The sequence below is a fragment of the Grammomys surdaster genome, unplaced genomic scaffold (assembly GCF_004785775.1).
Source record: "Grammomys surdaster isolate TR1022 unplaced genomic scaffold, NIH_TR_1.0 233, whole genome shotgun sequence".
NCBI lineage: Eukaryota > Metazoa > Chordata > Mammalia > Rodentia > Muridae > Grammomys > Grammomys surdaster.
The window spans coordinates 1,117,116-1,135,170 of record NW_021604678.1 but is presented as its reverse complement, the minus strand read 5'-3'; the positions used below and the strand labels follow the sequence as shown (position 1 = coordinate 1,135,170).

Here is an 18,055-nt window from a genome sequence, read left to right as displayed (position 1 = left end):
GAGAGCTCATGCTTGAAAGAAAAGTAGGAGTCGACCTTGTGAGAGGGAGTAAAGGAAACATTCCTGCCTGAGAGAGGAACAGGCATAGTCCTGTGCTGGACACTGGGGAACGCTGACTGAATATGTGGTTCTGTGCTTCCCTCATAGCTGGTCGCTTGGCCCAGAAAGCCACCTTGCATTTGGGAGCTCGAAGTTAGCCTTCAGTTGTCTAAACTATTTGCTGAGGTGGTGTTCATCCCACATGGTTGCCACTGTGTGGACATGGAGCTTTGTCTAAAGAATTCGTCTTTCAAACTTGGTTGAATAAATAAATCAGACACAATAAACATGGCAGAAATAAGTGACATTGAGGGGAGTGATAGTCTTCAAAATATGAGATCTAGACAGACAGTAGAGCCTCGCTGGTGCCTTGTTAGCATGCAGATGCCTAGGCCCATGCCACAGACCCACAAAAGTAAGAGACTCTCAGGGCAGCCCAGGAGTTTGTGCATCGACGAGCCAGAGAGAACACTGATGCATGCTGCAGTTTGAGAACTGTCTTAGGATAGAATTGCTAACCGTGCCATGGGAGCCTCTCTGGAGGGCATACAGATGAGCACGGGTGGAAGGAGAATCCAGAGCAGATGAACAGAATGTTTGGAGACAAGGGCTTGGGACAAATGACTGAAGCATCATTGCTGATATGATTGATGATTTTCAGTCCAGGGAGGAACATGAACAAAAAGTACCTGGGGCTTGGAGTACAGTCCTGAGATGCATGAAGATCTTTGTGTACAGCCAGGGTTAGTCTAAACAACAAAACTCTTGTTTTTTTTTGTTTTGTTTTGTTTTTTTGTTTTACCTAATATCAGCAACAAAACCTATTTTAGATAAACACTGTTGTTTCTCTTGTTTATCTTTACTTTTTTCTGAAAATTCAGAATTATAGACAGTCCATAGTATAGAACATACAGCCAGCCATGCTTCAAAGGTATCGTACTCAATTAGCAGTTAACAATAGTCAATTAATGTTAAGAAACCTCTCCTTGTGAGGTACTGTGGGAGGGGCCAAAGAATGGAAGGTGTCCTTGTTGCCCTTTGGGCATTGATCCGGATCAGACAGGTGCATGTGAGAAGCTTATGGCTGCCAGAGGAATGACAGACAGTGCATACTACAGATAGATGTTCAGGGAGGGAGAGAGAGCAGCCCTTTATTACACCAACTGGTCATCATGACTCACAGAATCTGAAGCATCTTGCCCACTCTAAGTACCCTGGGGGGTTTCCTTCTTTCAAATTTCATAATGCTGTTAGAGCTTGAAAGCTTGTATTCACAGCCCTCATCACCGAGCAGTGATTGTTGCGTAATACATTGGCACTTTACAATAAAGACATATTAGATGTGTTGTAAAATTCACTGTGAGGCAGCTGTGCCTCATATACCAAAGGGAGTCGCTGGTTGGATGGCCCTCAGCATAAGCAGCAGAGTAACAGCGGTAATAGGAACAAATTAAGTCTGGCTTTGTTGACAATTGGGAAATCACCAGTTGGGAGTTTCCATTTGTTAGGAGGAGCCCAGTGTTTGTTTGATCTCCACTGTCTTCACGCTTGATAATGTAGTGCCATTTTCCCACAAGCTTTCATCCTGTTCCCAATTCAATGAGCTGAAGGAAAATGATGATGGTCTGACTAGCTCAGGATGGACCTTGTTTGATGCTTTAGATGTGTGTATGAGTGACCCTTGGAGATGAACGGGAAGAGCAGATGGAATGAATGTCATCCATTTATTTTTCTGAAATAATGTCTTCTCTTGGCCATCTTCATCTCTCTGTGTCTTTATATAAATCTTTCCCTGTTCTTGATGTTGCTTTCCCCATGTCACCTTGAGCCTGCTGGTCTGTGTCCTTTCAGGACACACATTCAGTGTGCTGCTAAAGTCCCTGTGATGCAATTGCACGCAGTGCTCACCTAGGAATTTTTAGCAAAGGACAGGAACATAGCCCAACTCTACTGTCCTCGTCATTCTTCTGGCAGTTTAAAGCCAAGACCTTTGTTACTGTTACTCAGAGGATAATGATGCTGAAGCACACATGACCTTGTTGAGAGATAGCATCTTCAAAGAAGTTTCTCCTTAGAGAAGGCAGAATAGGGAATTGTTAGCATTCACTTTGGACACACAGGGCAGTGGTGGTGGTATCTGCTCTCCTTTTGTTCTGTCTGTCTTCTCCTCGTGTCACATGCGTTTACCCTCTGTGTGATTTCTGATAAAGTTTAGAAGATTTCTTGTAGTTGCCATACAATCCAGCTTTGTAATTATTCTGTGGAGTTTTGAAAATAGCAAGTTCTTTCAGCCTCCAAGTTAGAACTCAGAGTTGCTAACGATTGATTTTAAAGTGGTTTGTAGTCTTTTTACTTTGGACATGTGAACTGTAATAACTCTTGGAGATAGTGACTGAGATTAGCGGCCTGCAGCTTTCCTTTTTATTACTCTTTACACACAGTCCTGATCTGTTCTGACCGTTGCCACCATGACCCTCGTCTTTGCCATTTGCTACAGTGCGTCTCTTCCTCCATCTTGATGTGAGCCGTGATTTTTTTTTTTAAATAAGTAGCAGGGAACATAGTTCTATATTTTTGCCTGGATGGTTAGTTGTTATTCTTGAATGTGATAATTGAAATGAATTTTCCGGAGGAATTTCACTTAGGGTCACAACACGTGTCTTCCTAATTATATGTGCCTCTTGGTCTGTCTTATTCAGCTAATTGGGAAGCAGAACTTTATGTGTAGGGGAACATATAAGTATATATTTTTAAAACCCTCAATTTCTCCTGCACACTGATTATATATATAAAGAAAGTATCTCTACAGAGTAACAATGAACACTTAGAAATTGAAATGTTCAGTTACCATTTTAAAGAAATGTAGCAATTAAAGTAAGAAAATCTAAAATATGAAAAAATGAGAAATAAACCCGAGGAAAAATAAGTGACGACCTTAGTGATGAAGTTAGAGGCCAGAGTAAATGGAGCTGTGCCTTGTTCTTGGGCGAAAAGGCGCTTTACTAAAAGGCTAGCAGATTTCTCTAAATTGATGGTGAGTGTAGTCCCAACAGACTGTGGTTTTGTACAAAGTGAGAGTACCTAAAATTTGTACAGAAATCCACTGTGCTTAAAAGTAGCCAGAACATCCTTGAAAAGACACAAACAAGTGTTGAAGAATCCCAAGTTGATCAGTCAACATAACAGAGTCCAAAAATAAATCCTTATCAATGGTGAACTTGAACTTGGCTTTTGAGACTTTTTCAAAGTCTCTCTTTGAAAAATATAAAATAAATAAAATATAAGCAGGTCTTATGGACTGAAATTTTTCAAGTAAAATTTTTTTTATAGTTTTGTTGTTGTTGTTGTTTTTGTTTTGTTTGTTTTTGTTTTTTGAGGCAGGTTTTCTCTGTGTAGCCCAGGCTGTCCTGGAACTCACTCTGTAGACCAGGCTGGCCTCGAACTCAGAAATCCGGCTGCCTCTTCCTCCCAAGTGCTGGGATTAAAGGCGTGCACCACCACTTCCCTGGCACTTTTTCAATGATGTTGTACCTGATCAACTAGAGAATTCAGTGTCTATCCTTAACCACTAGATACTGTAGAAGAAATGTGCAGAACAGAGTTACAAAGTGTTTTTTTCATAATTGTCATAACTTTTGGAGGTGTAATTTTATTGATAATGAAGATTGTTGGTGTCATAGTTGATTTCTGTGGTCGATAAAACACCATGATCAAGTAACCCAAGGATGCAAGCGACCTATTCCATCCTACACTTTCAGGTACTTGCCTGTCACTGGAGGTGTCAAGGGCAGGAACCTGAGACAGGAGCCCAAGCAGACAGTACCACGGAAGAACAGTGCTTACAGGATCTCTCTGAGGTTAACTCAGCCTGCTTTCTTCTATAATCCACGATCACCTGCCCAGGGTTGGTCCCACATCAGGCAAGAAGTGCTCCATAGGCCCGCCTACAGTATAGTCTTTTGGAGACTTTCTTTTTTCCAGCTGCAGTTCCCTCTTCCCAGATGATCCCAACTAATGTCAAGTTGAAAAACAAAACAAAGCAAAAGACTAACCAAGACAACTGGGAAGCTAAGGGAAAATTAGAGAGGAATGTCTTCTTATGTCAAAACCCAGAAATGTTCCTGGGAATGTGGCAGAGAGGGAGAGAGAACCCTTCTTAGGCTGTTGGTGGCCAAGGAAGAAAGTAAACCCCAAGACCTGCTTCCCTCTATCCATGGCCAGACATTTAAGCCCTGTTATTTTAGAACAATAATAACTCAGACCTCACTACTTCTACATTACCAAGTTGTGTGATTCTGGCCCCCCTGATGAATCTTGTAAATATTTGAACACAAACTACTAGATGCCTAGTTGATCAGAAGCCATACCAAGGTTGCAGTGGTTGTGGCTTAGGCTGCAATTGCTTGTTTGATGGGGACAGAGAGACAGGAAGGGGAAAGGAGATGGATGGTATGACTGCCGTTGTTAGGAAATAAAATATTTTAACTGGGCAGTGATAGCACATGCCATTAATCACAGCACTTGAGAGACAGAGGCAGGCAGATCTCTGAGTTCAAGGCCAGCCTGGTCTGCAGAGTGAGTTCCAGGACAACTAGGGCTACAAGAGAGACCCTGTTGCAAAAAGCCAAAGAACAAAACAAACAAATAAACAAGCCAAAAAGAAATAAAGTATTTTATCCTACTCTAGTGGAAAAAAACCCCAAAAACCTCACACAGTAGATCTATCAGATTGGAGTGACAATTTTCTATAAATTTTGTTGCCAGACTTCTACAACATCTATTATAAGTAAAACAAATTCTAAAGCTGATACTCAAATAAATATTTTCACAAACTAAGTCTTGTTGTAGTTCAAGCTAATTGCTAGGTATAGTAAAATATCAATTTGGCACTAAGTATAATTAGCTGCTTGTGTACTAATTGGCTTGATTGTCAAACCTTAAATCAACTGTTCTAACTTGAGGACTTTGCTAACTAGGAATGTTGTACCTTAAGTAGACTATTGAGAGAAGAGACACTCTCCGAAGAATTTAGTTCTAATTAAAGGACAAATTCATTGGGGCTGGAGAGATGGCTCAGCAGTTAAGAGCACTGACTGCTCTTCCAGAGCTCCTGAGTTCAATTCCCAGCAACCACATGGTGGCTCACAACCACCTGTAATGGGATCTGGTGTGTCTGAAGACAGTGGCAGTGTACTTACATACATAAAATAAATAAATATTAAAAAAATTCACATAATAGAAAGCTTCATTCTTCTAATTGCGTTTCTAATATGACTTGTAGGTAAAAGATGCAAACTAAAAAAAGCAAACTCAGAACTGTTCCCAGACACTGAGAACAAACACAGCAGTGTGATCAGTTTTTGAAACTGCAGGACTTGTCTGTAGGGCATTTGTTGATTCCTCTGGGGGAGAACACAAGTCAACAGCTGATCGGGAGTGAACCAGAGGTGTACTGTGCACACTGTCTGCCTTTGAGGAATTCTATGGTAATGATGGATCTGTACCATCCCCAGTAATCCTCACAGCAGCTTTATGGGCTCAGGACTGCTTTATAGATGTGGAAGAAAGGACATGGATCTGTTTGCTCCCAAGACCACAGCTGTGAGGTCTGAACATCAGGCTGCAGACTTGGAGGTGACTTCTGCTTCAGTCTGACTCTTGGCTAGGTCGTACTGTATGGGAAGTATGCACTATGCTAGTGAAGGTAGAATTTTAGGAGGATGAAAAGAAGCAGGCAGTTTCTCTGGTGTTTTGTACCCTTGTGGATAAGCTTGTGGATTTGGTTGATGTCTTTGATCTGAGACTAAGTACAGCACAGTGTAAGTGCTGCAGACTCACAGGCTTATGGGAGCTTATATGAAATGCTTTTTAGTTACTGGCTATCTCAGCTAACTTTAATGACATCAGATGTCTTCTAGGAGATCACTGAGTTTGCCTTGTTGCAGGTACACTGAGAGCATTAGTGTTACAGGAACAGTGCTCCGTGCAGTTTGTCTTGGTACAGGTACACTGAGAGAACCCACACAATTTGTGTTGTTACAGGTGCATTGAGAACATTCACCCAGTTTCATTTTCAAAACAGGAATGTTTATTCTATCCTGTTTCATGTTAGAGAAAGTAACATTTTAAAAGTAGGAACAAAGCTTAGGAGTAAATGTGTTCTCGATTTATAATTAATCACCCTGTAGTATGCACTATAATTTCAGAAGATCATAATTTATCACAAAATGCTACTATGAAGAAAGGGTAGGAGAGATAAGGTGATGGAGGGAGGGGAAGCGGGAAAGGAAGAGGCTGAGATGGAGAGGATGACAGGAAAAGAACAAAATTGGAGAATAGCTGTCCTATGCATTTTTTGTTTCAGTATGAAGCTATATCAGGTGATTGATTTATCAGTATATTGATTCTAATGCACATTTGAAAAGAACTGAATAGTTAGAGAATTCTGTATTATGAGTAACTTTATCAGATTCTTCAGAGTTGTGGACAGTAACTTCTGCATAGATTTTTGTCAACTACTCTTATAGAACACAGAACCAAGAGGACTGTAAATTCTCTACTAGAACTCAAACAGGAGCTGGTACATGAAATGGTTTTATTCTGAGTTTTTAAATTAGTCCCTGTTGCTTTTGCTGACTGTTCCCTTATACCATGCTTTTAACCCAACTGTAATCATTTACCTATTTATTTATTTATTTATTTATTGGAGACAAGAGTCTTGCTATGTAACCCAAAACGTCCTTAAACTACTAAATAGCCCAGATTGTCTTCAGGCTCATACCCTGCCCGCCCTCCAGCCTCAGCATCCTGAGTGCTGGGATTATAGTCACATATTATAGTCACGTAGTCCAAGGTAGAACTCTAAAGGAAAGGGCAGGACCCAAGAAGAAAGAATGACTGTCAAGTTGTGCATGGGTTTTTAGGTTGAGCAAACACCGAAATGTGCTTTAAGTTGTTCCTTTACACATCAAGTTTGTGAATATTTCTAACTTCACCCCTAGCTGCTTGGGACTGACTAGCAACCCCTCCCATGGAATGTTAGTAAAGTCTCCGGAAAGAGCCACATTGACTACTGGAATTGGTTCATATCACGTTTACTTTTTCATAATAATAGTGTTCTTGGAGCGTGGTCAGTGCATAGCCAAAGCACAGGCCTTCGCTCTCACTCTAAGCTTCTGGAACTGACCTTCTGAATTTTCTTCGGCCAACATTCTTTGAAGGATTTTGAAAACATTTGCTTTGAGTTCCATCCGTTAAGTTGTCAGGAAGTGGGAGTTAAAGACTGATTCCAGCCGCAACTCTTCAATCCCCTCACTTGTAGGTTTGCATAAGCCTTCATAATTATTTAAAAATATATTCTGTGGTCTGACTACACTACCTCAAGAATCCAGTACTTAAATGTCATGTATATGTTTTGGAAATTGAAAGCAATGCATTTCGTGGTCACAGTTGCTCTAGGTTTATTACATGGCACTTTAAAACCACTTTGAAAACATTTGTGGCATTTCTGTGTGTTTTTGAAAGAGAAAAATCATTCCCCCCACTTTATAATTCGATTTCTCCGCATTCAGTACTATTTCTCTGCCAAAATTCTTGCTATTCCCTGTCCAGACTTAATTTCCTGACTGCCTTTGAGTTGGCTCTTTTTCTCTGGAAGCCAACCATCACCATATTCAAATGGTCATTTTCCTTTTAAAGGGCCACATGTAGTTAAAAAAGAAAGAACTATTTTGTCTGTGTTATGGTTGAGTTTCTTTTTAATCTACAGAACGATCTTTTTTGTTTGTTTGGTTTGTTTTTGTTTTTGTTTTTTTGGTTTTTCGAGACAGGGTTTCTCTGTGTAGCCCTGGCTGTCCTGGAACTCACTCTGTAGACCAGGCTGGCCTCGAACTCAGAAATCTGCCTGCCTCTGCCTCCCAAGTGCTGGGATCAAAGGCGTGCACCATCACCGCCCAGCCCAGAATGATCTTTTGTATTATCTGGTTTACAGATGCTTTATGCATTCTGACTTCTGTTCGTTTATGTATCTCTTCTGTCTCCCTGGTAGTACTTTACAGTCTAGTAGCAAATGTGCTGCACTGCTAATCATATTAGATTAAAATATTAGGCTTAAAATCATTAATATATATTAGCTATTTTGTAAACACTTGTAAACAGCAATTGTATAAGGCAGAAGTTAAAATCCTTATTTTTTTCCCATAGTAATAGTTGTGGTGACCTTGGCTGTGCTAACAAATTTCATCTCAGAGTGATAAGCAATAAAGAATTTTAAAGATTAGTACATTATGTATTTATTTATTTAGTTTTTATTTAATGTGTGTGGACCTGTGCATGTTGAGACACAGGTGTGGAGGTTGGAAGACAGCATTTGGAAGTTTGTTCTCTCTCCACCATGGAACTGAGATGAAGCCCAGCTCCTCAGACTTGGTAATAAGTGCTTTACCTGCTGAGCCATCTCACTTGCTCAGTGATGCAGTTTTAAATTTAGTTTTCCTGCCTCGGCCCCCTCCCAGTCACCCCTGGCCCTGCGTTGGCAGCAGCTTGTTTCACCTTCAGCCCTTTTGAGTTTAGTCTAGTACTGAAGACAGAGCACAGCTGGTCTGTTGTCAGAGATGCAGAGAATGAGGAGAACAAGCCTGTGTGTGCAACCCAGCATCAGGATAGCAAGACAGCACATAGATTTCTGGGTAGCATTCATGTCTCTGTGTTAGTTCTGATCCTCTGTAATCTTTAAGCTCAAAATGGTAGCAGGCATCCAGAAATTATAAGGGCTGTTTCTAAACTTAGGGCTGTCAAGAACTGGCCCTGTCTCCAGGTAGGTTACCCATGCTTCAGTGAATGACCACACATATGGTGAGCACTAGCTGGAGCTGAGGCTAGTGATTGCAATAATAATGAGAAGAATGGTCTGAATAGGAAAGAAGGCACGAAGAGGGGAAGACAGGCTGGTGGGTTCCACAGAGTATTGGGTGAAGCTGGGAGCAGGCTTAGGTAAGATTGTTTACACATACAAGATTGTAAATGCATGGTTTACTTGTATGAAGATTTCAGAGAGTAAATAACAATATTGTAAACTAGAATTGGCCCTGAGGATTAGACTCCCAGTCTCCCAGTTCACAGTCAAGCACAGGTGCTGTAGAGCAGGACAGAACGGCCTGTGTGAAGGCCTGCGGCAGCAATGAAAAGACAGGCAGTTTTAATGAATGGTGTTAAGAGTTTGACAGCACCCATCCAGGATCTGCTGAAGAAAGGCAGAGAAGGAACAGAGAGTCCGTGGTGGGAAGGCCTCAAGACTCAGCCCTGGATCTCCAATTTCTGTCTTAATGTATTAATCACTGATCAAATCTCATGGCTTTCAGTTCAATCCTTTATCCCAACAATTTCCAAAAAAAAACATCTGTTCAGCCCTGACTCTATCTCATGCTCCAAACTCAACTGCCTACCTGGAGTCTCCATTTGAATGTATCACAGCCTTGACATTAGTAAGTCCCCAGGAGAGGGCTCATTTCCACTAGCACCTCCCTGGCACCATTGCTCAGCCCTTACCCGTCACTCCTCTGTTAAGGTTGAGCAACATCAGTTCTCAGTCACTCAAATCCAAACCATAGTGTCACGCAGACTCTGCTGCTTCTCTCTAATTTTCAGGAATTTCGGTTATCACTACTTCTGAAATACACTCTCCACGTTGGTCTGCTGCCGCCAGCCTGGCTCCAGGCCTCCTTGTACATAGTGGTGCCTTGGGTCCAGCCACTGCCAGCTTGTTCTCCGAGTGGGTGATCTGAAGAGATTTACTTGACTGCTTTAATAGTGAGTGTCTCCAACACCTCAAGGTTCTGAGATACATCTCAGCCTTGTTTGAATCAGTTGTCTTCTAGCTGGAGCGTGTTCTGATTGTTCACCCCAAAGAGAAAGCTTTTAACAACGACAACAAAACGTGTATAGCTGCTTATATTTATTTTTCTATTTTTAAATTATATTTTATTTACTTGTGTGTTTATATGTATATGTAGCGCTTGCATGTGCCACACAGTCTGTGTTTGGAGGTCAGAGACTAACTTGCAGGAGTTGATTCTCTCCTTCCACCAGGTGGAACCCAGGGATTCACCTCAGTTTGTCAGGCTTAGCAGCTAGGATTTTTACTCAGTGAGCATCTCACTGGCCTTAATTTTTGTTTATTTATATGTAAAATTATTTGTGAAAGGCAACTATATATGCAGATTGCCCTGTGGTTTGGGTCCTTTGAAACACTGAAGCGTGAGAACCTGAGTTTCGATTCCCAGCACCCACATGAAAGCTTGCAGCACACACCTGCAATCCCAGCACGACAGGAGAGCCCTGGATAGACTGGCCAGCTCTCCCAACCAGTGGATGAGCTCAAAGCTCACTGAGAGACACCGTTCTGAAGTTAAGGTGGCGAGGGCCACAGAGAAAGATGTCTACTTCTGCTTCTGTTCCCTCACACCCTAGCCACGTACCCAAACCAAGTGTCCTTAGTCCTCCAATGTGACATCCACAAATGAGCTATGGGAAGGTCAGGGAACTCAGAATTTATACACAAGAGTTTTACGTGTATAGACAGTGTCTGGAAACTATAGTTTCCACTGAGTACTCAAAAGAATCCATGATGGGGAAGTCCTGGGCCTGCTCCATTTCTATATATCAAACCAGAGTTTAACTTGTATGAGCAGTTCCTAAGACCTGCCTTGCAGATGTTAGGGGATGAAGCCGAATAAGGGCATGACTGTGAACAGTGACCGTGGCTGTGCGCAGGTGATGTCCACTTGTACACCACACTAGTTTTGTGTATGAGACTATATTAACGTCTGCACAGTTAGACCGGGATATCTATTGAGATGGTTATAGATTCTTTGAATCCTCATCTTAAAAGATTATCATTTCTTCCTTTGGTTTGGTGCATGTACAAGCAGTGAGCATCGCTGACCCTGCTGCGCTTGGCTTCATCATCTCTCCATGGTCGCTACTGTTGCTGCCGTCTGGCAGTGTGTCCTTTACAGATGAAAACGTCTCCAATCAGGACCTTCGAGCGTTCACCGCACCGGAGGTTCTTCAGAGCCATTCACTGACTTCGCTCTCAGATGTAGAAAAGGTAAATGTTAAGTCTTCTATTTTATTTTCATTCTGTTTCTTAATTTTTTATAGAAATAAGACGGGTCAAAACAATGGGCTACCCTACTCAGCCCATGGGAAATTCCTTTGAATTTAAAATAAACATATGTTTTAAGATTTATATATATATATATATCATATAATTCAGAATTTTACAGTTTTAAGATTTTACATATGTATTATAAATAATTCAGAATTTATTACATATACATGTTGTTTAAAAAGATTTGGTATGATAAATGCAAATTACTTAACCCTTTGAGGTTTCTGGTTTAAATTGATCCCGAGTGCCTACAAACTAATGAAGTGGCATGCTGAGTTGTGAGAGGGTGTCCCTATCATCGATCATTTCTTCAGTGAGCATAGTGACTTCAGGGAGAGATAAGAACCATGATATTACCATGAATAGTGTATAGTTTTTGAGAACTCTTCTAAATTGTATAAGAATCTCACTCCTTACTCTTCAATAATTTTTGTAGATGTCTGTGAATTTGCTCAATAAAAGTTTCAGGTACATTCTGGGGCTTGCTTAGCTCTTCTGAGGTCCTTGGTTTAATTCACAACTTGACATAAGCAGGTATAATGGAGCATACCTGTAACTCCAGCACATGGAGATAGAGGCAAGACACTCAAGTGTCATCTTGAGGTCCATTGTAAGTCTAGTCTGAAGCTAGCCTGAGCTACATGAGATCCTTCCTTTAAAAAAAAGGAAAAAAAAAATCAAATAACAGTTAATGAAAAAGAGGCCAAGAAATTGAATGAGAACAAAGAAGATATATGGGACCATTTGAAGGGAGGAAAAAGAAGGTGGAAATAATGTTATATTATAATCTCAAAAATAAAATAAAAAATAATAATAACAACAACAATAAAAACAAAACCAAATAAAACTTCCGAAGTACGTAGACTGCTGTGTCTTAGAGATCACATTCCAAGCACTGGCTGCAGTTTGCTTTATGCTGAGGGGCCAGTGCCAGGGATAAGGGGGTGTGGGAAGGTCACTGTCATGCTTGAAGCTTGTGAGACTAAGTCAAACACCTCTCTTGTTTGTTACTTCAATTTTAATACAAAAAAGGGGGGCGTCATGCAGATGTCTTAGGCCTTTATTGTTGTGAAGAGACACCACGACCAAGGAACTCTTAGCAAGGTTTTCTACTTAATAGGGGCTGGCTTACAGTTTCAGAGGTTTAGTCCATTATCATCATGGAGGAAAGCATGGCAGCATGCAGGTAGGCATGGTGCTGGAGAAGGAGCTGAGAGTTTTATATCTTGACCCGAAGGCAGCAGAAGGAGACTGTGTGTTATAATGGGCATAGCTTGAGCATATGAAACGACAAAGTCCCCGCCCCCACAGTGACTCACTTCCTTCAACAAGGCCATACTTCCTAATAGTGCCACTTCCTATGGGCCAAGATTGAAACACCTGAGTCTATGGGGCCATCCCTATTCAGACCACTACATTCCACTCCCTAGCTCCCATAGGCTTGTGGCCATATCATAATTCAGAAATGCATTTAATCCAACATCAGAACTTCTCATGGTCTATAATAGTCTCAAACTTGTTTTAAAAGTCCAAAGTTCAAAGTCTTAAAAGTTGAGATTCATGCAATCTCTCTCTCTTTTTTTTTTTTTTTTTTGGTTTTTTGAGACAGGGTTTCTCTGTGTAGCCCTGGCTGTCCTGGAACTCACTCTGTAGACCAGGCTGTCCTCGAACTCAGAGATCTGCCTGCCTCTGCCTCCCAAGTGCTGGGATTAAAGGCGTGCACCACCACCGCCCGGCTTCATGCAGTCTCTTAATTGTAATCCTCTGTAAAGTCAAAACATCATACACTTGCAACATAAAATGGCACAGGATATGTATACACACACACACACGGAATGGATATTTTATATATATATATATATATATATATATATATATATATATATATATATATATATATATATATATATATATATATATATATATATATTCACACACACGGAATGGATCTTACACATACATACAGAATGGATATATTTATTTTGTATGTGTGTGTGTATATACATATATATGTCACAGTTCCAAAATGGATTAACGGGAGATTATGAAGAAATACGGGACCAAACCCAGTTGGGATTCTCCAAACTCTGCACCTCCATGTTTCATGTCAAATGCTCTTTAGATCTCCAACTCTTTTCATCTTTGTTGACTGAAGCACACTTCCTTCTCTTGGGCAGATTCCACTTTCTGTTAGCAGCTTTCCTGAGTAGGTATCCCATGACGACTCTGGCATCTCCAACATCCTGGGATCTCCAGGACAGTCCAGCCCTCACTTTCATAGCTTCACACAATGGCCTCTCTGGGCCTCCATGCAGAGACACTTCTACAACACGCCTAGCCTCATCAGCGTTCCTTAGTCATGGAGGGAGAGTCTAGAGAACCCCTTTCTTCTATCCTTGACTCTAAAGCCAGAATCATGTGGCCGAAGGTGGTAGGTCCTGCTGCTTGCTGGGGCTGGAATATTGCCGCTTGTTCAATTATGTCTTTACCAGCTTTCTATTTTTTTTTTGTTTGTTTGTTTTTTTTGTTTTTTTTGTTTTTTTGCTTTTTGAGACAGGGTTTCTCTGTGTAGCCTTGGCTGTCCTGGAACTCACTCTGTAGACCAGACTGGCCTCGAACTCAGAAATCTGGCTGCCTCTGCCTCCCAAGTGCTAGGATTAAAGGCGTGCGCCACCACCACCTGCCAGCTTTCTATTTTTAATGGAAGTTTCCATCACTGCCTAAGTTTGGATGTCCTGAAACTTGCTCTGGATGCCTCTGTCTCCCGAGTGCTAGGATTAAAGGTGTGTACCACTACACCTGGACCTAAATTGTTCTTTAATTCATTTTCACAGGCTGGAAGCTTAGCTGGGCAACCACTCTCCATACTTAATCTGTTTATGTCTTCCAATGCTGGATTTAGTTTCATTCTACTTCCTGGTGCCCTTTTTCTCCTTGAATCATACATTTTGTATTTTGCTCAGCTTGTTCTGTTTTGTGGAAACACACTTTATAAGAGTGACCTACAGGACAGAGTCTATGATAGGCTATTTTGAGTTTGCCAATATAATTAATCTAAATTTCCTCACTTAGTCACAGGTAGACTCTTTGGACAAGGGCAAAAGCAGTCACATTCTTTACTAAAATATCACAAGAATGGTCTCTAGGCAATATATTAAAATTCTTCTTCTCTGAAACCTCTTGAGCCAGGCCCTCACAGTTCAAATCACCCTCAGGACTACAGTCTTCCATGATTCTACTAGTATGACCCATTAAGCAGTGCTTAAAGCAGTCTATTGCTTTCCTAACCCAAAATCCCAAAATCCACATTCCTTCAAGTAAAAGCATGGACGGGCCTATTACAGTAATACCCTAGTCCTGTGTAAATTGATTTATATGGTTAAAACATAATCTCTGGCTTACCACTAGTGGGGAAAACTTTAATTTACAAACATAAACCATTCTCGGTAGAATGAATAGTGCTTAAGAAAAGTTTGGTCAACACACACAAGATAGAATGGAAAAGGGAAAAAGAAAAGTGGAGGCTGAACCAGGTGCTTCAGTGTTAGGTTCCAGTGCACACAGGCATGGCAGGAGGAACCTAGGGTTTGCCTGTAGAGTTGAGGTGGATCAATCAGAGTGAGCTTAAAAGTCATTAGAAATAATTTAGAATTAAGAAAAATAGAAGTATTGGAAATATTTGAAAACTGAATTTTTTTATTATAAACTGGGAACAACTTTAGGTGGCAATATAAAAAAACAGATGGAAGCGCCGTGACATACTAAAAATATTTTATTTGTACATAGATTTTTTTCCCACCTATTTCTAAAGAGAACTAACGCCATCTTATAGAATTTAAAAACAAAGTTTAAAAAACAGGAATCAAATAAAAGCAATAAAATAAAAAAAAGCTGAAATGTCCTGTCACCCACCCCCACATCCCCCAAAAAAGAAACCCACTAAAAAACCAGCAACCAAAAAACCCAAGAAATGAAAACCCTCACATGATGTTAGGCAGGGCTCTCTGAACAAGAGAACTCATATGACATATAGTTATTAGAAAGCAGACTCACTAGATTGGCTTACAGGAAGTAGAGGCTGGGACTCTAATAAGGGGCGTCTGTACACTGGGGTGCAGAGAACGTCATAACTGCTCAATCCTCAGATATGAAGTTGGCCTCAGCAGCCAAAGCCCAAGGTTAAAATCTAGAAGTTCTCAGGACAGTCACTGGTATGTAGTGTGTTTGGAAGTTTTGTATAGTGTGTGCTGGAAGTTTCCTGGGCAGCCACTGGTATATAGTGTGTTGGAAGCTCCCTGGGCAATCTCTAGTATGTAGTATGTGTTGGAAATTTCGTGTGTAGTAGATGTTGGATTTCCCTGGGAAGTTGCTGGTATGTCATGCTTTGGAAAGCTAAGGACAGCAACAACAGTAGCAGAACAGGCAGGCAGGCCTTTCTTCAGGTCCCTTAACCAGTGTGGCTATGTAAATCCCTATAGACTCTGCCGCCTGCAGAGACTCCACAGGCCCACCTCCTGCAGGCAGTGCCTCCTCCTCTCCAGCCTTTCCAATATTCCCCATGGAGCATCTGCCCACATCACACGCAGTTATTTTAAAACCAATGACAGAACAGTTCTTTGATCCTCCTTCTCTCTGCTCTCCCAAACACACAAATAAGCTTATCAGTCCTCCAATTAGATTGCCCCCTCAGTTTTCACATTGGCAGAAATCTAAATCCTATGTGGAAACTTCTGTGTCAGTAGTTGAAGTGAAAATGATAAACTAATGTATAGGGAAATGACCATTTGGTCAGTGTGTGTGTGGGCGTGTGTCTGCACGTGCATGTGGTGCGTGTGTGTGCGTGTGTATTGGAGTTGTCTATAGGTGCAGCTCTCATATAATTTAGGAATCAAATCAAGACAAATGTCTCCATATAAAAAATGTTTGCTGAAACGCCTATCATAAAGTTTGGAAAACTTTAGTTGTCTATTAATAACAGATGGACTATTATTAAAACTGCAGTAGACAATAAAATAAAGGATGAGCTCTCCAACAGCTAGCATAGACATCTCTGCCAGTAAATTAAGGAAGCAAGGCTAGTCCACATCATAAATGTCATGTAGAAGGAGGATTTGGAACATGTGTTCACATTTTCTTAAGTTTGCATAAAAACCTAAGGAAAAGCAAGCAGAATGATTACTCATTGCAAGGAGACTGTGCACTTCTGGTGGGGATGGTGCATCTAGTCTGATCAGTGCTACTCCGATTTCTGATTTTAATCTCTCTGTGCTTTTATATAAGTTGTGTGAAATGATTTTTCTCAAATTACATATTATACTTCCTTTGGAGCAAAAAAGGTATACTTGTTAAATTTTTTTTAAAGTTCTACCATAAAATGACTTTTATAAAAATTCTTTTCCCAGATCCATATTTATTCTCTTGGAATGACACTGTACTGGGGGGCTGACCATGGAGTACCTCAAAGCCAGGTGAGTCATTTCACATGTGGGATGCTTTTATATTGGTGCATATCTACACCTTTTACAAAGGTCTTCTGTGTGATTAAGTGTGTCCTACAGCATGCTGCCAGGCACGCAGGCATTTTATACTGGTTGCTTATGGATGTACTACTATCAGAGTCAGAGTGAACTAACAGTGAGTGCTCATGAAATCACTTTATTTTATTTATTTTTTTTTTTTTAAAAGCAGCAAGTGTTCTTTTTTTTTTTAAAGATTTATTTATTTTATTTATGAGTACACTGTAGCTGTCTTCAGACACACCAGAAGAGGGCATCAAATCTCATTACAGATGGTTGTGAGCCACCATGTGGTTGCTGGGATTTGAACTCAGGACCTCTGGAAGAGCAGTCAGTGCTCTTAACCACTGAGCCATCTCTCCAGCCCCATGAAATCACTTTAAAGATGTCCTAAGGACTGGGGCAGTCTCTGCCCAGGTCACTGTCCATGACTGAGCCTGTGAGATGGAGCCGGGCTCTGCTAGAAGGATGACATGCTGATGTTAGAATACTTTATTTCGCTGGGCAGTGGTGGTGCATGCCTTTAATCCCAGCACTTGGGAGGCAGAGGCAGGCGGATTTCTGAGTTCGAAGCCACCCTGGTCTACAGAGTGAGTTCCAGGACAGCCTGGGCTACACAGAGAAACCCTGTCTCGAAAAACCAAACCAAACCAAACCAAACAAAACCAAACAAAACCAAACCAAAACAAAACTTTATTTCTCACTATCTCCTGATGGAGGATCTAAATGTCCGATGAGTCAGTCTCGCACTGACAGTAGTGATGTGGCAGTTCTTTACCCGTGAGTTAGGGGAGATGACACCTCTGTCCCAGTCAGCCTGTGGTAGGGAAAGCAGGGCGTCTCTTCTCGTTTCAGCCCTTTAAGGCTGTGGGAACTTTGATAATGTTGTGCACTTGGAATGTCAGAATCTTACTTCAGTGCTCCCGTAACGGCAGGCACACACCTGAGGTTAGCTCTCAGACTCTGCCCTCTGGTGAAATTGTTAGGCCAGTTTTAGCATTTCTGTTCTAAAATAATTCTGCTTCCTGGAATCTCACTATAAACATAATAGAAAACAGGAGTGAAAGCATTCGAGACAACTTTATAACATCAGTATGTCATTTAGGCCTGGGAAGTGGCTCAGACAGGAAATTGCTTGCCCCATGAGCATGGCAGCCATTTTGGGATCTCTGTCACACACAAAAGCAGGGCATGATCAAGCACGTTTGTAACACTGGTGCCTGAGGGATGGACAGAGGCATACTCCTGGAGCTCAGTGGTCAGCCAGGTGACTAATGGGCGTGCTGCAGTTGTAGTGAGAGACCCTGCCTCAAATGGCCATGTGGAAAAG

General features: G+C 41.2%; 1 protein-coding gene across 1 annotated transcript in view; it reads left to right on the top strand.

Annotated features, from left to right (window-relative positions):
* Ptpn13 (protein tyrosine phosphatase non-receptor type 13) overlaps positions 1 to 18,055 on the top strand; it is a 135,208-nt gene that overhangs the window by 535 nt on the left and 116,618 nt on the right. The window contains exons 2-3 of the mRNA XM_028773694.1: positions 10,968 to 11,146; positions 16,612 to 16,677. Coding sequence (XP_028629527.1) covers positions 10,968 to 11,146; positions 16,612 to 16,677 — 245 coding nt within the window. The remainder of the gene's footprint in view (positions 1 to 10,967; positions 11,147 to 16,611; positions 16,678 to 18,055) is intronic.